General features: G+C 39.3%; 1 protein-coding gene across 1 annotated transcript; it reads left to right on the top strand.

Moving 5' to 3' along the window:
* The first annotated feature begins 271 nt into the window (after positions 1–271).
* serinc1 (serine incorporator 1) lies at positions 272–12,635 on the top strand. Its single transcript, XM_038270524.1, has 10 exons — positions 272–432; positions 645–806; positions 2,871–3,064; positions 4,907–4,986; positions 6,386–6,523; positions 8,759–8,928; positions 9,812–9,902; positions 10,296–10,437; positions 11,715–11,939; positions 12,017–12,635. Exons 1-10 carry the CDS (start codon positions 394–396, stop codon positions 12,153–12,155), a joined length of 1,380 nt encoding a protein of 459 aa, XP_038126452.1. The 5' UTR covers positions 272–393; the 3' UTR covers positions 12,156–12,635.
* The last annotated feature ends 7,969 nt before the right edge of the window (positions 12,636–20,604 follow it).

Consider the following 20,604-nt stretch of genomic DNA (forward strand, 5'->3'; position numbering starts at 1 on the left):
TGGAAGATTAGCTATTTATTTATTTTTTTACAACAGCTTAAATATATAGCAAAGTTTGTAGGAGATCTAAAACAATAACATGGTGTATGTTAACCAGGTGATTACTTCCTCACAGAATTTCACAGTAAAAGGGCAAAAAAATCCAACAATTGAATTATTTCACTATTCTCTCTACAAAAGAGACACGGTTCTATTTCAGACTTCAATCAATGGAGGTCAATGGAAGGTCCCCACAGGGGACAGCATGCAGTGATGTGTAAGGCGCTGTAGGGGGCAGCAGAGAGTCAACCACCGGATGTTGTTTACAGAAGAAGAGGAGGATGAAAGTGCGTCACCGACAGTCTGAGGAAAACATCCGCCATCATCCTGACAGAGGAGAACTGATCAGCCATCATGGGAGCCGTTCTGGGTCTGTGCTCCATGGCCAGCTGGGTAAGAACGCCGACAATCCGAACCAGATTCTGGATCCGTTTTTGCTGATATGATTTTCAGCTCTTTGATGACTGTAGTTAAAAAGACGGTAAAAACCGCAGACAGGTGTGACGCACATTGGGGTGTTCGACTAGCAGACATGTTGCTGCAGCCCAGCTGGGCTCCTCAGGGATCAGAAATGTCTCTGTCCTTCACCTGCTTTGTTTCCCCAGATCCCCTGCCTGTGTGGCAGCGCCCCCTGCCTGCTGTGCCGCTGCTGCCCCAGCGGTAAGAGTTCCACCATGACTCGCCTCATCTATGCCTGCTTCCTGCTGCTGGGAGTGGCTGTGGCCTGCATCATGTTGATGCCTGGCATGGAGGCCCGCCTCCAGAAGGTGACTGATCATTTATACCAGTATTCTCACTTTACAAGACAAATTAATGATAAGTAAATAGTGATTAATCGAGAATGATTTATAAATCTGCCACCAAATAAATACATTTCCTATAAAACATTCATACTCTACATTTTACCACCTATTGTTTGCTCTGGGTAACATCAGTGACCAGAATCTCCACACTAAGCAAACAAATAACTTTAAAGTCGTAGGGATGTCATATTTAAATTTTAAATCATTCTGGCTTAAACATGTATGTAAATGTATTCTTTATCAGACCATATTCTTTCAAAATTTAGAAAAATTCTATCCTTAAAAAAAATTCCTGTCTTAAAATCTGTGGGGTTTTTTCATTATCTTCTGCAGGCCAGTTAGTTATACGTCAGCCTGAACACCTAAATTTGGCAGAACTGGCAGCGTTGCGAGGCAAGGGCTCAAACATGTACGGCTGGAAGCCTTCTACACCAAACCAAGCTTCTGCCGCCCTGGCGTCCTCCACCACAACATCTTCGTCCCCGCTTTCCTCCTCTAAATAAAAAATGGATGACGGAGGAAACTCATCCACAACCTCCGACACTAAACTCTCCTCCTCTTGCATGTTTCCTCTGTCCATAGCGTTCCTTGACAGCGTCGTTTCTAAGTCACCAATTTCGTGCTACTTGGTCCCAATGGAATTTCCCATTGGGAATCTACTAGCACTAAGTTGCTAACTGGTTAGCAAGATGCTTCCAACAAACCGGCCACAACAGAACTTGCTTGCAAACCTTCCGCCAAAACAATCCCGCCCCCTTGATAATCGACCAATCACATTCACTTTATTCACTCGTGTAAAGTCGTGCACCACTCGAGAGAATTCAGAAATGCAACGGTTGGAACAGCCGCTTCCCTACGACTTTAAACTGAAACCTAAACATGGAGCCTTAATGGTAGATTTGCTGCTATGGACATGTGATCGTTTCCATTCATCGCTGTTGGCAGCTGCTTCTATCATTCATTTTCACAACCTCTGTCTATGGACTGAAACAACCCGAATCCAGGTGGAGGTATCAGATGCATGACAGTGACATTAACCTACGATTGGCTGAACAGGTGCCACATGATCTAAAACATTGTGGTTGCCCAGACAACAAAAATAACAATGCAGCGTCCATGTGCATCTGTAGCATTAGAATGTCTAATGACCGATGAAGTTTTATCTGATCGATAACAAAACAGAAAAAATCTGTTTCTGGTGAACAAAGTAACTGTTAGACCATGATATAAAGGGAGAGCTGGGTATCACTGTGGCTAGCTGTGCTAGTAGCTAACAGGTTAGCCTCTTTTAGCTCCATCAGTTAGCCATTTTACGCTACACTACTTTTTAGTGTCAACATCAACCGATGTTTTTTTACAAGTAGAATAACTTTTATATGTCTGAAATTTCTACAAAATAAATTTTTAAGATGTCACATTTTTGTTTTCTATTTTTTGCTACTTTAGATCGCAGATTAAACGTAAAATAATAGCAAATATGGGTAATAATATGTTGAGTGATCTGATTCTTCAGAAACAGGTGCAATACTGTTTGTCCCGGTGGAGTTGCCGTATGATGACATCATAAGGGTAGGGCCCCGAGCAGATCTGGTGCCTACACCGGTCCTCTAATGTTGACCTCTGACGGAGAGGAACTGTTCTGAAATGCCTTCAATCATCATAAAGCCTTGGTGATCCTAAGCCCTGATGTTGGTTGATCTTAAAAGAATGCAGCTCTTGCAGGTGTCTCAGTTTGGGGCCAGTTGTGTTCACTAATTAGTGAATTAATCCTGGATGGATTAAGGGGGTGTTTCAGCTCACTCAGCGAGACCAGAGAAGTAAAAGGAAGCGAAGATCTCGACTCTTCTAAACCCAGCTTCTGGGAAGAACACATGATGTGTTTGTAATTGGTCACTAATCTCAGAAACTGAGCATCTGGGGGAACTAAACCATCAAGCACTTCATATGGACCCTTGGTGTGCTCCAAGGACTCTTTAGGTGATCGTTGATGCTGAGCTGCAGGATCTCTGTGTTTCTGTGTCCCTGTAGATTCCAGGCCTCTGCGAAGGAGGAAGCGGTTCAACCTTCCATGTTATAGAGGGCCATGTCAACTGTGACGTCCTGGTGGGCTACAGGGCCGTGTATCGGGTTTGTTTTGGGATGGCCATGTTCTTCTTACTCTTCTCTTTGCTCATGATTAAAGTAAAGAGCAGCCAAGACCCTCGAGCAGCGCTTCATAACGGGTATGTCTAATAACGCTTCAATATCACCTGTCTGGCCAAACTAATCTCTCTCCAGTGACAGTCGAGGTTTCTACAGAATGTGCCTCTATATACTCTGCACAAGTCTCATTATGGCGTCAGGGTCATGATAAAACTGTGTCACCAGTGCTCCATGGATGTATTGGCGTTGTTGGGCAGTAGCGCTGTCAGTAGCTTAACTACCTTTGTCAGTAGTGTTGCTGTTTTCTACATCAAACAGCTTATCTGCAGTGGAGCTGCTTCCTGACCGAGTAGGAAGCAGCAACATGCTACATTTTACCATAAAGAAACAAACATGGGGGAGAAGAGCAGCAGTTTAATTAAATTGGCATTCCTATCATCCAGGTTTCCGCCCTACACTGTGAATAAAACGCTGCCTGATAGTCGCCTGGTGAAGCTAGTGTAGGGCTGGATGGAGAGGATGAAGAGAGCACATCCAGTTAGTCACAGTCAGAGAAACAGGACTACACTGAAAAACAGGCTGATCTCCAACATCTATAAACAAAGGTGTTGATGGCAGCAGCACAGCTGATATTTCTCTCCAGGATGGAGTCACAGCCAAACAGGAACAGACCAGATGAAGCTACTATGAGAAAAAGCAGAGAGAGCAGAACGTAGAAATTGAACTAACAGATTCTGCAGACTGGGAGAATAGAGAAAGAATGATGAAAAAGGATTCCCTATGCCCTCCAGCAGTCTAAGCCTATAGCAGCATAACTATAGAGATAGCTCAGGATAACCTGAGCCACTCTAACTATAAACTAAGACAGGGTGTCAGTTGAAATAGATATTTGGATAGATGGCTTCAGGACAAAATGGGCTAATTAATCTTCTTCTAAACACAGACCATGCATGAATAAACAGATTAATTTAGTCACTTTAATTGAATAGAAACAAAAAGCAATGAGGTTGATCTCGTTTACAGCAACTGATTATACTGACTCACTGAACGTTGCTGTGTTAGTCTGTTGATTATTGATCGATTAGATTAGATTGGTTGATAGATGCAGGATTATTTAAGGATTTTAGAATAAAATGTTCGTTTATGCCTGAAGTTAGAAAGTTTAACAGAAGTGTTAGTGGTGATGAGATAGAAGAGTCTGATCTGTTAGTTTTAGACAGCAATACTTGGAAAGAGGGAGGTTTGATTTTAAAACTGGAGCTGAAATAATTAATCAGATTAGTCAAGATTAATCGTTCAGTGAAATAATCATCAACTAATTCAGTTATCGATCGTTAACTGGAGTATAAAGACTCTAAACATGCCTTTAGTTGACAGAGTGACCCACTTAGAGCAGGAATTATACCAAGAGTGTAAAAAATATATATTTATATACACATTTTTCATTAAAGATAAAATAAAAACGGTTTCATCTGTCGGTCTGTTCTATCCAGTGGAAAAGTTTCATTTTCACTTGGTGTAATTTGATAAAGTGTCTTTTTCTAGGAATATTTGGCTAACTGATTATTAATCGATCAATCGGGTAAAAAAGCAACAGATTAATGAATTAGCTGCAGCCCTAGTTAGACAGGAAGCTTGGATGCAGTTAAGCTGCTTTTGTTATTTCCTGTTAGCGTAGCATGCTACATGGCTCTGCTTCAGTGCAGTGAAGCTTATTTTCATGTAGAATAACTTGGAGCTTAACTTTCTACCTTTTGGAAGCGGCTTGTCCAGCTCTGCACATTGTGGAGAACCTATCAGCTAATCTGTTACGTAACGATTATTTATTTAGTGGTTAACTTTGGTGGTAATCCTGTCCATGTCCAATTGATCTGATGCTGTTTGACGCTGACTGGCTCTTCTGTGTTTTTATTTATTTCCAGATTTTGGTTTTTCAAGTTCATAGCAGCTCTTGGCATCACCATTGGATCGTTTTTTATCTCAGAGGGACCTTTCACCACGGGTAACTGTCGCTTTCATTCACTGCCATTTTTATTGGATTGTTTGCTACAGAAATGTGTCCAATTACAGAGAAGGTTCTGTTCAATCCAGATGCAACAAGTTTCACCAGGAATCCAATGTTTCTGGGTAGTTTATCACAGAAAACTTGAAACATGAATAAAGAGCCATGATCACCGTTTTGTTAAATCTTGTTGATCCGGTGATTTTATTGGCAGTGTTAAAATTAGCTACACAGCTATATTTAATTAGAAATTGCTCTGAGTGAAGGCTAGTTAGCAGCTTAGCTATAACCAGCATTCAACCATTGAGGATCTTCATTGACCTTATGTAACCAGAATCACATTTCTTTGATACACCAGCTCAGAATACAGAACAGGAAAACAGACCACCTTAAAGGCGGGCGTACACTGCGTGATGCTCACGCTGTACGACCAAACCACAGGGTTCAAAAGTTCACAGCTGATGATATTTGTGCAGCACGACCCTCTGATGCTATCTACCTGCTCCCGATGTGCGTCTAAAAACCAGGTGGGGCTCAGCTCCACAGTGAGATGGCGCTACTCTGACTCGTCTAACCAGAAGCCAAACCAGTAGGAGAGGAACATGAAGCTCACTAGAGTGAAACACGCTGCCTTGGATATTTGTGCTGAAAGCACTAAAAAGAAAAGGAGACGACGTATTTGGACAAAGACATGGCTGAGCTAACGTGGCTACTACGGTCTGTCGATTTTACAGAAAGAATCCATTTCACTCATTGCCCCCCCGAAGAAGATTCTTGTTTGCCCACTGAGTGATTTTCTCCTGACCTTCTGCTTCCTGATGGGGAGGTGGTCGTTAGAGGCTGATCGCCCCTCGTTCCCACCTGTACACTACACTATGCACCATCAAAAAAAAGCCAGAACCTCAAAAAGGCCGATGGCGTCCCAAAGAAGAGACACAAGTTCAGTTAAAGAGAACAAAGAGGCTGAAATTGTGAAGTTGTAATAAGTTTGCAGATGAAATGACATTTTATTAATATGACTACAAATGTCACTTTTAAAGATCTAAGTTTTTGATCAGGCCCAGTTGACCCAAGCTGATTCTGCTGCAGCTGCATGTTTGGCAAACAGGTGCCCTAAAGATGGTTCCTTTTTTCAAAAACAGTGTTGCTTTAGTGTGCGGCCCGTTTCTGGATTTAAAAACTAAAAAAAAAAAAAAAACTTTCAAAATGAAATCTGCTAACTTTTATACTGTTGCACGACAACCTCTGGCCTCCCCACTGCAGACAGGGGTCAGTGACCTGATGGGGATTAAGGTTCTTCATTGTTGGTTTGATTGCTAGTTTCTCTGCTAATGAACTAGCAGACTTTGAAATGAAGGAATTGTTTTATTGTCCCCCTTCTTCTTCCTGTGGCCTGCAGTGCTGTTCTACATGGGAATGGCGGGAGCTTTCTGCTTCATCCTCATCCAGCTGGTGTTGCTCATCGACTTTGCTCATTCCTGGAATGAGTCCTGGGTGGAGAAAATGGAAGAGGGCAACTCTCGCTGTTGGTATGCAGGTAGGAGAAAAGATGACGACTGAAAAGAACATTTTCTCTTCAGATTTCTAGTATGGAAGTTAAGTCTGAGGTTAGTTTATAGGTTTGCATTGTGATACCTAGAAAGTAGATCTTAAATGGCGTCATAAGATCACATCATGTGGGGTTTAGTTTATTACAAACTTCAGGTCATTTTATCTGGATTTTTGTAATAAACCCAACACAAAGTTACAATATAACTGTAAAGTAAAACACAAATAACATTGATTTATTGATTTCTGTATTAACCTTTTTTAATACTTTCTATGCCTTTAATAAACAGTTTAGCTTCTAACTCTCTGGTTGAATCTGCTGCATTCAGTGTCTTTGGTATCTGATCGGCACACAAATATAAAATGGGATTAAAACAGATCTGGACCTGAGCTTTAACCTTTCTGGTTGCTGCTCTGACTCTTTAGGCCGGGCTTTACCCTGAAGCTGCACTCGTTGTTTTTTATTCATCTATTTTAATTAGTTTTTATAATCTCTCAAATGTAGGAAATAGTTTTTACGTGTGAGACACAGAGACAGAAGCTAAATAGATCTGCTCACCCTGTATGCAGAACGTGGAATGTGGTAGGGTGGTACCATCCGGTGGGTTCACTGGGTCAGAAAAGAGACATTGGATGATTAAAGGAGAATGAGGAAGTTCAGGATAGTTTGGCAGAGGGAGGATGGATCCCTGAGCTCTAAGCTTGTTGACCTCTCTGGGTTGTTTGGTCACAATGCTGCTTGTTCTGCAACTCTTCAACTAGTGCTAGTTTGTGTTAGGGTTAGGGTTAACAAATTTAAACTCTGGCCTTGGTTTGGCCTACAAAACTTTAGCCAATCCACTTTGCCGACTGTCCAAATTGGATTGGCTGCTTCTCTGTCGATCAAACATTTTGCGTACGCGCTGCCATGATGTTTTTATGTAGGCTCCAAGCATAACTCATCCATAGTTTGGCTAATGGTTCGCCATTATGCACAGAGAAATCCTCCTTCGCTGCTGATTCTTTAGCTATTTTTTACTCTTAAGGGTAAACTGGAGCATGAATGGCCAATAATAACAATCCTGACAAACCGGAAATATCTGTGGAAGCTGGGGTTAGGGTTGGATTAGTTCGTTTTTATGGATTAGTTTTTATCTGTAGACCCTTATGGATGAATGAAATATATTTCTCCAATGAGAGATCAATAAAGTTACAATGTTATGATTATTGTTTATAACTCTGGATTTAACCCCTCCCCTTGAGGAGCAGTGGGCTGCCATTGTGCGGCACCTGAGGAGCAGTGTGGGGTTAAAGGTCTTGCTCAGGGACCCACAATGCAGGCTGTGGGAGTGGGTTTCAAACTCACAACCTCAGGATTCTAAGCCCTAACCACTAGTCCCCCATATTCTAAGACTGGATTTATAATTCGGCCTCAGGAACGATTCAAAGGCAGGAAGTTGAAGCTTTATTTTAGAAATGCTGCTTTATTAATTGTGCTTTGGTGCTCATGGTGTCCATGAAATGAAGTTGGTGGTTGATGTCTAACATGTCTATATTGGTAAAAGTTTAACCACTATTATTTTCAAGTGACTGCTGTGTTTAATGTAAATAAACAAAACGGTGCGCCGGCAAAACATTTCAACAACATGCAGTTTTTTTTTTGTTTTTTTAAAACAATGTTTTTATTTAGAAAAACATTTCCGATGAGTCCGCCATTTGAAATCCCAAGGTACGTTTTGGCAGCAGCAGCGAAAAAACGCTCTAACAAACGAAGTAAACATAACGCTGGTAGGAGTGAATACTGTAACAAGAGACAATCAAACATTTTAATGTACTCTATAAGAAGTATGAAAGAAAAAGGAGGAAAATGGTTCAAAATCTTAAAAAGGAAATAATAAACTTTGATTTAATAGAAAGAAATCCTTAGAAAGAACTCAAGAGATGAGTGTAACTTGCTGTGATAACTGACTAGCTGCATCCTGGCACTTTGCTGCCTCTATAGGTGAAATACAGAATTACCGGCGTTTCCAGTGCAGGGAACTTTTGGGTTGGAGAGGGCAATGATGCATACACACAATTCAAAAATTCACACGCAACCATGGAAAATATCTTCCACTACAGAATCCTCTTTTTGATACTTTCAGGGTTGTGAATCCGTGGAGCAGCTCAGTGTGTCTGTAGTCGTGCCTCCAGTGTTTATAGTAACCCTAACAGATCTGAAATGAGCTTTGCTCTGCTTTCACAGCCCTACTTTCAGTCACTGCACTGAACTACCTGCTGTCCCTCGTCTCTCTGGTCCTCTTCTACGTCTACTACACCCATTCTGAGGGCTGCACTGAGAACAAGGTCTTCATCAGCATCAACCTGCTTCTCTGCGTCTCGGCCTCCGCCATTTCCATCCTACCGCAGATTCAGGTAACCAGCACTGACCTTTGAAGGCCTGGAAGGCTGGGTGTGATCAGTGATGTAGAGAGCCGCCTAACAGTCTGCAACTTGTTTAAAGTTTAAACAATCAGTGAAAAGTTTTACAGCATCATTTGCTTCTAATGACGGCAGAAAGACGGCAGTCAGTCTAGACTCTGCAATAAAAATGAAATAAATATTTGTTCTTGAATTAAGGAGGTTGGTGAGACACTTTGTCAATGCAACAAGATAATTTATATTGAAAATGAGAAAAAAATAATTGCATTGTCTTATTTTAAGTGCATATTATCTAAATATCTTATTTGAAGAGTAGAAACACTCATTCCACTGGCAATCATCTTATTTACCTGCTCAGATTAAGGCTAAATACACTTAATTTAAGGAATATTTCTTATTTCTTCATGTTTTTTACCCTCTCAACCAGATCAGAGCTAATCTGTAGTTCTTTAAGGTTCTCACAGCTACCTGCTAGCTGAACCGCAGACATTCACCCAAACTGGATGGGTAATGATGGTCACCAGACCACCATCACGCTTAAACGTGTAGAATAACCCAACAGGATCACTGTAGAGATCCTGTTGTAAATCAGAACTATTTTGCAGCTTTTCTCCTATTAACCTTGGATTAAAGGTGTTCAGACATTCCCAGCATGAACACATTTTCTAAAAACTAGGTGTCTTCAACAACGGCTGAATGTCAGCGTAGATTTTAAAGCTAGAAGTCCTTCCAGGAAAGCTGCTGTCCTCCAACATCAGCCCGTTTGCAGGATATCCTCCTCAATCAGAAATGCTATCATTTCTTGTATGTTTTTTTTGCAGAGTTTGGAGCTGATGCTGTGTTTCTATGGTTACTAATTGTCTGTGTTGTTTTGAAGGAGTCCCAGCCCAGGTCTGGCCTGCTTCAGTCCTCCCTGGTCACCCTTTACACCATGTACCTGACATGGTCTGCAATGACCAACGAACCAGGTGAGGACTCATGGCTCTGTGGGTTCTAGTTAGCAGATCATCACCATATGAACCCAGGATAGCTGCAAGTTAGTGGCTTCCAGGTTTCTGTATTCAGTTTATTTCAGGAATGTTTTTAAATAGAGTGCAATGTTGGAGCAGAGAACAGTAAGCGCTGGCCCTGCAGACAGTAGGTCACAGCGACTAGCCGGCCGTCATTGATGGAGTAACAGCAGCGTTTTAAATGCGATCCTCTCTGCTCCGGTTAAATCCAGAGGGCTGCAGCTCGGTGTTTGACGTTCAGCACCCAGCCTTAGTTCTAACGGACGCTCAGAGCAGATCAGTGATGATGCTCCATCCTCTGCCCCACAGTCACCTGGATGCTATCTGAGTTTCTCTCTCTGTGTTTTGCAGACAGGAAGTGTAACCCCAGCCTGCTGGGTATTATTGGGTTGAACGCCACCAGCACCCAGGCTCCAGACCATGTGGTCACATGGTGGGATGCTCAAGGGATTGTGGGACTGCTTCTTTTCCTCATGTGTGTCCTGTACTCCAGGTGAGCAGCACCTTCACGCTCCTGGTGAACATGTGGCTCCTCCAGGCTGGGCTTTTGTCTGCAGCACAGCTGATATTTCTCTCCAGGGTGGAGTTACAGACGAGGCAAAGCTACAATGAGAACAAGCAGAGACAGATTGAACTAACAGATTCTGCAGAGTGGGAGAATAGAGATAGAATGATGAAATAGGGGTCCCTATGTCCTCCAGCAGTCTAAGCCTATAGCAGCATAACTATAGAGATAGCTCAGGATAACCTGAGCCTCTCTAACTAGAAGCTTTATCAAAAAGGAAAGTTTTAAGTCTAGCCTTAAAAGTAGACAGGGTGTCTGCCTCACGGACTAAAACTGGTAGTTGGTTCCACAGGAGAGGAGCCTGATAACTAAAAGATCTGCCTCCCATTCTACATTTAGAAATTCTAGGAACCCCTAGTAAACCTGCAGATTGAGAGCGAAGTGCTCTGTTAGGAACATAAGAGACAATCAGATCTCTGATATCAGATGGAGATTGGCCATTTAAGGCTTTATATGTGAGAAGATAGGAGAGATGTGATCTCTCTTTTTCATTTTCATCAGAACTCTGGCTGCAGCATTTTGGATCAGCTGAAGGCTTTTAACTACAGTTTGTGGACTTCCTGATAGTAAAGAATTACAATAGTCCAGCCTTGAAGTAACAAATGCATGGACTAGTTTCTCAGCATCACCCCTGGACAGGAGATTTCACATTTTTGCAATGTTCCTCAGATGAAAGAAGGATATTCTAGAAACCTCTTTGATCTGGGATTCAAATGACAGGTCCTGATCAAAAATAACACCAAGATTTTTACTTTATTATCTGAAATCAGTTTAATCCCATCCAAATGAAGTGACTGACTAATCAGCTTCTTTTTCAGAGACTCTGGTCCAAAGACTATAACTTCTGTTTTGTCTGCATTCAGAAGGAGAAAAGACCCAGAGTCCATTATTACAGGACTTCACTGTTATCATTGTGTTAAAAAGCTTTGATTTCTACTTGTATGTGTGGATCCACTTCAAGTGTTTTACCTTCCCCTCTGTAGGGAGATATTTAGTGTCTTACTCTTGTTTAATGTAGTGTGATTAAACATCACTGCCTCTGCGACGTAAACATTGCGATGTGTTAAATTGTGATTATATTGCAAATGTAATTAATTACCCTCCTGGACAAAGGCTGAGGTCCAGTTTGTTTTCTGGGAATTTAAAGTTTCTGTGGTGGTTCTGAAGGATCGCTGTTGATCCAAGTCTGTCTGTTCATCCTTTAGTATCCGTAACTCCTCCAACGCTCAGGTCAACAAGCTGACTCTGACCACGGATGAGTCGGCTCTGATCGAGGATGGCACGCAGACGGACAGCTTTGAGGAGGGCGGCGGACCCAGCAGAGCCGTAGACAACGAGAAGGACGGGGTCACCTATTCATACTCTTTCTTCCACTTCATGCTTTTCCTGGCATCCCTCTACATCATGATGACGCTCACTAACTGGTACAGGTAGGTGTGGCTGACAGCAGCAGGTTTATGTCTTCACTTAAAATGGCCGCAGCTCTGAGGTGTTTCTATGTCTGCAGCCCGGACTCCGCCTACGAGACCATGACCAGCAAGTGGCCGTCCGTCTGGGTGAAGATCTCCTCCAGCTGGATCTGCATCGGCCTCTATGTGTGGACGCTGGTGGCTCCACTGGTCCTGGTCAACAGAGACTTTGACTGAAAGCCGCTTTCCTTCCTCCATCAACAGCATAGCAGACCTGCTGCCTCCCACTCAGAGGGAGGGGGGGCGCTTAGTGAAGAGTAAAACATTTGTGCATGAAAGCGTTTCCATTCATTGCCAGTTAGACAAACCTTGCTGTTGTTTTACTGCCTTGTAAATGCGTTGATTTTACTGTTTTATCCAAAGCTAGTCGATGTTTCTGTTTTAACAGTTTCTGCAGCTTCTAGGTGCCGATGTGTTAATTAGCTGTAGGTGTTAGCCTGACCACAATCTCTGTTCTGTATAGAAATAGAGGAACCATGTTCTACGGTGCATGAGCAGTGCTGTCGTGTTTTCCTGGATTATTTGCAGCTTACATATGTATTACAGACACCTGTAGTGACATGTGCTGTGTAAAAATAATAAACTCCTTTGTGTTATTAGACAATAGCTTAGTGTAAGGTTTATCATTGTTAAACTAAAATAAAGCGAGAAAAGAAATGCTGTGTTTCTGTTCCTCTGTTGAACGTCCAACACGACCAGATGGTCTCCAAGCTGCTTCAGGCCATTTCAGGACCAGCAGTCAGACCGTCTGGAGGTGGTAGAAGAGTTGTTTTTTCCCCCCCCGGGGAAAAAGGGGGCCCCAAGGGGGGGGCCCGGGAAGGCCCCCGGGGGGGGGGGGGGCCCCCCCCCTTTAAAAAAAAAATTTTCCCCCCCAAATTTTTTTCCCCCCCTTTTTTTTTAAAAAAAAAAACCCCCCAAAATGGGGGGAAGGGGAAAATTTTTTTTTTAAAAGGCCCGGTTTAGGGCCTTTTTCCCAAAGGGGGGCCCCCCAGGGGAAAAACCCCCCGGGGGGGACCCAAGGGGGTTTTTTTTGGAAAAAGGGGTCCCAAAAGACCTTTTTTCCCCCCCCCCCCCTTTTTTTTTTTTTTCCCCCCTTAAAGGGGGGCCCCCTTGGGAAAAAAAAATTTTTTTTTGGGGTTTTTAAACCTTGTTTTTTTTTTAAAAGGGTTTTTTTTTTTTTTTTTTTTTTTTTTAAAATTTCTTACCCTTTTTGGTTTTTAAATTTTTAAAAAAAAGGGTTTGGTTTAAAAAAGGGGTTTTTTAAAAAACCCTTTTTTAAATTTCCGAATTTTGGGGGGTTTTTTTTTTAAAAAAAAAAAATTTTTTAAAGAAAATTTTTTTGGTTTTAAAATTTTTAAAAAAATTTTTAAAAAAAAACTTTTTTAATTTTTTTTAAAAAAAAGGGGAAAAAAAATGGTTTTTGGCCTTTTGGGCCCCCCTTTAAAAAGGGGGGTTTTTTTTTTTTTTTTTCCCCTTTTAAAAAACCCCCAAATTTCCCCCCCCAAAAAATTTTTTTTTCCCCCCCCCGGGGGGGGGGCCCCCCCCACCCCCCTTTTCCCCCCCCCCCCCCCCGGGCCCCCCCCCCCCCCCCCCCCGTTTTCCCCAAAAAATTTTTTTTAAAAATTTTTTTTCCCCAAACTTTTTTGGTTTTTCCCCCCCCCCCCTTTTTTAAAAAAAAAGGGCCCCCCCCTTTTTAAACCCCCCCCCCGGGGGGGGGGGGGGTTTTTTTTTTTTTTTCCTGGGTTTTTCCCCTTTTTAAAAAACCGGGGAAAAAAAGGCCGGGGGGCCCAAACCCCTTTTTTTCCCCCTTTTTTTAAAAACTTTTTCCCCCCCAAAAAATTTTTTCCCCCAAACCTTCCCCAAAAAAAACCTTAAAATTTTAAAAAAATTTTTAGGAAAAAAAGGGAAAATTTAAAAAATTTTTTTGGGAAACCCAAAAATTTTTAAAAAAAAATTTTTAAAAAGGGAAAAAAGGGGGAAAGGGAAAAAATTTTTTTAAAAAACCTTAAGGTTTTTTTAAAAAAGGGAAGGGGTCCCCCCCTTTAAAATTTTTTCCCCCCTATTCCCCTTGGTTTTTGGGGGGGGCCAACCAAAGGGGGGGCCCGGGGTTTTTTTTTCTCCCTTTTTTTAAAATTTTTGGCCCCCCCCGGGGGGGGGGGGAAAAAAGGAAAAATGGGGAAAAAAAGGGGTTTTTTTTTTTTTGGGTTTTTGGGTTTTTTTTGGTTTTAAAAAAATTTTTCCCTTTTTAAAAAGATTTTTTTTAAAAAAAAACCCCCAAAAAAATTTTTTTTTTTTTTTAAATTTTTTGGAAAACCCCCTTTTTAAAAAAAATTTTTTAAAAAAAAATTTTTTTTTAAAAATTTTTTTAAAAAATTTTTTTTTTTAAAAAAAACCCCCCCCCTTTTTGGGAAAAAAGGGGGGTTTAAAACCCGGAATTTAGGAACCTTTTTTTTTTTTTTAAAATTTTTTTTTGGTTAAAAATTTTTTCCCCCAAATTTTTTTTTCTTTTTTAAAAAAAAAAAACCCCCCCCATTTTTTGGAAAAAAATTTTTTTTTTTAAAAATTTTATTTTTAATTAAAACCCCCCCCCCAAAAAAACCGGGGGGAAAAAAAAAATTTTTTCCCCTTTTAATTTTTAAAAGGAAAAATTTTTTTGGGGCCCCTTTAAAAAAAAGGAAACCCCGTTTTAAAAAATCTCTTCCCAAAAAAAATTTTTTTTTTTAAAAAAAAAAAAAAGGGGAAAAAAAAAAAATTTTTTTTTTTGGGTTTTTTTTTTGGGTTTAAAAAACCCTTTTAATTTTTTTAAATTTTTAAATTTTTTTAAAAAATTTTTTTAAAAAAAAAAAGAAAAAAAATTTATTTTTTTGGGGAAAATTTTTTTAAAATCCCGGGGGTTTTTTTAAGGGTTTAAAAGGGGGTTTAAATTTTTTTTTAAAATTTTTTTTTCCCCCCTTTTTTTTTTTGGAAAAAGGTTTTTTTGGGGCCCCCCCCCTTTTTAAAAAAAATTTTTGGGAAAAAAGGGGGGGGGAAAACCCAAAACCCCCAAAGGGCCAAAAATTTTTAAAGGGAAAAAAAAATTTTTTCCCCCCAAAAAAAAATTTCCCCCCAACAAAGGGGGTTTTTTGGGGGGGGGAAAAAGGGGGCCTTTTGGAAGGGGGCCCCCAAAACCCCAAAAAATTTGTAAGGGCCGGGGGGCAAACCCCGGGGGGGGTTTTAAAAAAAAAAGGGGGAAAAAAATTGGGGCCCCGGTTTGGGGGGGGGGAAAACCCCAAAAAAAAAGGGGTTTTTTTCCCCGGGAAAACCCCCTTTTTTTTCCCCCCCCCAAAAAAAAAAAAAAGGGGGGGAAAAAAAAGGCCCCAAAAATTTTTTTCCAAAACCCCCAAAAATTTTTGGGGGTTTTTTTTTTCCCTTTCCAAAACCCCCGGAAAGGGGGGGGGGGAAAAAAAAAGGGGGGGGTTTTAAAAAAAAAAAAAAAGAAAAGGGGGGGGGAAAAAAAAAAAAAAATTTTTTGGGGGCCCCCCCCAAATTTCCTTTTAAACCCCCCCAAAAAAAAAACTCAGGTTTTCCCCCCCAAAAAAAAAAAAAAAATTTGGTTTAAAAAAAAAAACCCCTTTTAAAAAAAAAGGGGCCCCCTTCCCCCTTTTAAAAAATTCCCCCTTTTTTTTTTAAAAAAACCCAAAAAAAAAAATAAAAAAAAATTTTTTTAAAATTTTTAAAAAAAAATTTTTTTAAAAAAAAAAAAATTGGTTTTTTTTTTAATTTTTGGTTTTATTTATTTTAAAAAAAGGAAAAAAAGGGGGGGGTTTTTTTTTTTTTAAAAATTTTAAAAAAATTTAAAAATTTTAAAATTTTTCCCCGGGAAAAAACCCCCTTTTTATTTTTAAAAAGGCCCTTTTCCCCCCAAAAAAAAAAATTTTTTGGGGGGTTTTTTCCCCCCCTTTTTTTTAATTTTTAATTCCCTTTTTTTGGGGGAAAAAAAAAAGGGGAAATTTTTTGGGGGTTTTGAACAAAAAAACCCCAAAAAAATTTTTTTTAAAAAAAATTTTAATTTTCCCCCTTAAAAAAATTTTTTTTTTTTTTTAAAATTTTTTTTAAAAAATTTTTTTTATTTTAAAGGGGGTTTTTTAAACCCCGGGGGTTTTTTCCGGGAAATTTTTTTGGTTAAAATTTTAAATTTTAAAAAAAAAAGGGGAAAAAAAATTTTTTTTCCCCTTTTTTTTTTTAAAAGGGGGGGAAAAGTTTAAAAAGGGGAAACTTTTTGGGCCCCCCCCCAAAACCCGGGGGGAAAAAAAAATTTTTTTCAAAATTTTTAAAAAAAAATTTTAAAACCCCCCCGTGGTTTTTTTTAAAAAAAAAAAAAAACCCCCCCCAAAAAAATTTTAAAATTTTTTTTTTTTCCCTTTCCCCCGAGGCCCAAAGGAAAAAAAAAATTTTTTTTTGGGGGAGAAAAAAATTTTTTTTAAAAAATTTTTGGAAAAAGGGGAAAAAAAAATTTTTTTGGGGGTTTTTAGGGTTTTCCCCAAAGGGTTTTAAAATTTTCCCCTTTTTTTTCGGGCCCAAAAGGGGGGGAAAAGGGGCCCAAAAACCAAAATCAAGGGTCAAAAAAATTTTTTTTGGGGAAAAAAGGAAAAAAGGGGGGGGGGTTTTGGAAAGGAAAAGGGAAAAAAAAAAAACCCCCGGGAAAAACCCCCAAAAATTTTTTGGGAAAAGGGAAAAAAAGGTTTTTAAAAAACAAATTAATTTTTAACCAAATTTAAAATTTAAAAGGGGGGGGTTTTTTAAAAACCCCGAGGGCCGGGGGGAAAAAAAAAGGGGTTTTTTTTAAAAAAAATTTTTTTTTTAAAAAAAAAAAAAAATTTTAAGGGGAAAAAAATTTAAGGGGGAAAAAAAAAATGGTTTGGGGGGTTCCCTTTTTCCCCTTTTTTAAAAAAAAAACCTTTTTTTTTTAAAAAAAAAAAAATTTTTTATTTTCCAAAACCCCCAAAAAAGAAACCCTTTTTACCGGGGGCCTTTTGGGTGGGGGTTTTAAATTTTTTTTAAATTTAAAACCCCCCGGGGGGGGGTTTTTCCCCCCCCAAAAATGGGGTTTTTTTTTTTTTTTTGGGGGAAAAAAAAAAAACCCCCAAAAAAAAAAAAAAGGGGGGGGAAAAAAAAAAAAATTCCCAAAAAAAATTTTTTTAAAAAAAAAAAAAAAAAACTTTTAATTGGGGTTTGCCAAAAAAAAAGGGGGGGGAAAAAAAAAAAAAAAATTTTTTGGGGGGGTTTTAAAAAAATTTTTTGGGGAAAGGGGGAAAAAAAAAAATTTTAAATTTTAAAAAAAAAGGGAAAAATTTTTTTGGGGGGGGTTTTTTTTTTTTTACCCTAGGGGCCGAAAAAAAAGGGGGGGGGCCCCCCCCCCTTTTTTTCAAAAAATTTTTTTGGGTTTTTAAAAGGGGGTTTTTTTTGGTTCCGGGGAAAATTTTTTTTCCCCAAATTTTTTTTTTAAAAAAAAAATTTTTTTAAAACCAAAAAAAAAAAAAAGGGGGAAAAAATCCCCAAAAAAAGGTTTTTTTAAAGGGGGTTTTTCCCTTTTTAAATTTTAAAAAAGGAAAAAATTTTTGGGAAAAAAAAAAAAATTTTGGAAACCCCCCCCCCCCTTTTTTTTTTTTGGGGGGGGGGTTTTTTTAAAAAATTTTTTTTTTATTTTTTGGGGAACCCAAAAAAAAGGGGTTTTAAAAAAATTTTTTTATTTTTTAAAAAACTTTTGGGAAAAAATTTTTTTTTTTTTTTCCCTTTTTGGGGGGTTTTTTTTTTTTTTTTTTTTTTGGGGTTTTTTTATTAATTTTTTTGGGGGGGGGGGGGGGTTTTTTTTTTTAAAAAAAAAAAAATTTAAATTTTTTTTAAAAATTTTTTTTGGGTTTTTGGGGTTTTTTTTAAGGGAAAAAATTTTTTTTTTTAAAAAAAAATTTTTTTTTGGGAATTTAAACCCCCGGGGAAAAAAAAAAAAAAAGGGGGGAAAAAATTTTTTTTTAAACCCCCCCAAAAAACAAGGGGAAAAAATTTTTTTAAAAATTTTTAAAAAGGGGGGGGGGGAAAAAAAATTTGGGGTTTTTTTGGGGCCCGGGGGGGGAAAAATTTTTTTTTTGGGGGGAAGGGGGTTTTTTTTAAAAAAAAAATTTTTTTTTTTAACCCCCCAAAAAAAAAAAGGGGGGGGGAAAAAAAAGGGAAAAAATTTTTTTTTGATTTTTAAAAAAAAAAATTTGGGGGGGGGGTTGGGGTTTTCCTTTTAAAGGGGAAAATTTTTAAAAGGAAAGGGGGGAGTTTTGGGAAAAAATTAAAATTGGGGGTAAATTTTAAAAAACCCGGGGGGTTTTGGGGAAAAAAAAGGGGGGGGGGGTTAATTTTTTTAAAAAAAAAAATTTAAAATTTTTAAAAAAAATTTTAAAAAATTTTAAAAAAAAATTTTTTCCCCCCCAAAAAAATTTTTTTAAAAAAAAAGGGGGAAAGGGAAAGGTTAAAAGGGTAAAAGGGAAAAAAAAGGGGGGGGAAAAAAAAAGGGGGGTATAACCGGGGGTAAATTTAAAAAAAAAAAAACCCGGGGTTTTTAGGCCAAAGGTTTAAAGGGAAAAAAAACCCAAAAAAATTTTTTTTTAAAAAAGGGGAAAAAACCCGGAAAAAAAAACCCCAAATTTTAAAACCCTTTTTCCGGGGAAAAGGGGAAATTAAACCCCCCCCGGGGGAAAAATTGGAAAAAAAAAGGCCCCCTTTAAAAAAAAATTTAAACCTTAAACCCCTTTTTTTTTAAAAGGGGGGGGGGTTTTTTAAATAAGGGCCCCCTTTTTTAAAAAAAAAAAGGGAATTTTTAAAAAATTTTTAAAAAAAAAAGGGGGCCCCAAAAAAAAGGGGGGTTTAAAAAAGGGGGGTTTTTAAAAAGGGGTTTTTTTTTTTGGGGGGGGGGGGGTCTGTCACTGAGTGGGAAAACCGGTTAGAAACGTGAACGGGTTGGTGGTGACCAGTGGGCAGAGATCCACGACTACGCTTTCTGCGTACAGTTACCCAATCGCCTGGCTGCTCAGGCACTTTTGGAGGACAGCTACGTGGGGGCCTACTTCAACAGCCTGAAGCCTGGATTCTAACTCTGACACCCTCGCCTCCAAAGCTACAAAAATACTACACTTATTACACATCCCATTATCACTAAAGGAGGCAGAGGAATAACTGAACATCTGACACAGAGAGCAGGAGAGAGGAGAGGAAGAAGGAAGAGTTGGAAAAGAGTCAAGGGAGGGAGAGAGAGAAGCCATAGCAATGCTAAGCTAGCGCTAGCCTAGGCTAGCTACTTCTTGCTATCAGAAATAAGGTAAAAATAAGGTGCGCTTAATTATTAGACACCTTCATTTGCTTTGGCAATATGGGTCAGAAAAGAGATTTAACAGACTCTGAAAAGTCAAGAATTGTCAGATATCTTTCAGAGCAGCAGTTTGGAAATTGCCAAACTTTTCATCGCACAATCAAGTGGTTCATGTCAAACAGCCAACAGGGGCGCAAGAAGCGTGTTGAAAAAAGAAGCCGCAAAATAACTCCCCATGAATTAAGAGGGATGAAGCTTGAAGCTGCCATTAGCCACCAGTTGTACCATATTTCAGAGCTGCAACATGTCTGTAGTGTCCCGAGAAGAACAAGGTGTTCAATAGTCAGGGACCTGGCCAAGGTAAGGAAAGCAGAAAGAAGGCCACCTTTGAACAAGACACATAAGACAAAACGTGAAGATTGGGCCAAAAAATGTCTGCAGACTGATTCCTCCAAGGTGTTTTGGTCTGATGAAATGACAGTGAGTGTTGATGGGTCAGATGGATGGATGGGCACCAGGCTGGATCAGTAAAGGGCAGCCAGTTCCTTATCCACTCAGATGCCAGCAAGGTGGAGGTGGGGTAGTGCTATGGGCTACTATCATCAAAGATGAGCTTGTGGGTTGATGATGGAGTGAAGATCAACTCCCAGACCTACTGCCAGTTTCTGGAAGACACCTTCTTCAAACAGTGGTACAAGAAGAAGTCGCCATCATTCAAGAAAAACCTGATATTCATGCAGGACGATGCTCCGTCACACACATCAAAATACACCACAGCGTCGCTGGCCAGAAAAAAGTGTAAAAGGAGAAAAAATAATGACATGGCGCCCTTGTTCACATGATCTGAACCCCATGGAGAACCTGTGGTCCTTCATGAAAGGTGAGATCTACAGGGCGGCAGAACAGTGTCTGGGAGGCTGTGGAGGCTGCTGCACACAATGTGGATCGCAAACAGATCAAGACGCTGACAGAATCTATGGATGGAAGGCTTTTGAGTGTCATAGTGAAGAAAGGTGATTTGTTTGTTTGTGTTTTTTTTTTTTTTGGATGACGTTTATTTCTGAATTTTGAGTTATATTGGTTTACCTTGTGAAAATAAACAAGTGAGATGGATATATATTTTTTATTACGTTGCCTAAAAGTTCTGCCCAGTAATATTTACCTGCGCACACAGACATCCTCATAAAAAGGCCAAATCTAAAAAAAACATATAAACTTCCAAAAATATGAAATTTTGATTTTAAGGTTGAGAACACAATTGTGGCCCAATAATAAAAACAATCCTCAAAAATACAA

This window comes from Cyprinodon tularosa, unplaced genomic scaffold (genome assembly GCF_016077235.1).
Source record: "Cyprinodon tularosa strain WSP-4 unplaced genomic scaffold, ASM1607723v1 ctg764, whole genome shotgun sequence".
Classification (NCBI taxonomy): domain Eukaryota; kingdom Metazoa; phylum Chordata; class Actinopteri; order Cyprinodontiformes; family Cyprinodontidae; genus Cyprinodon; species Cyprinodon tularosa.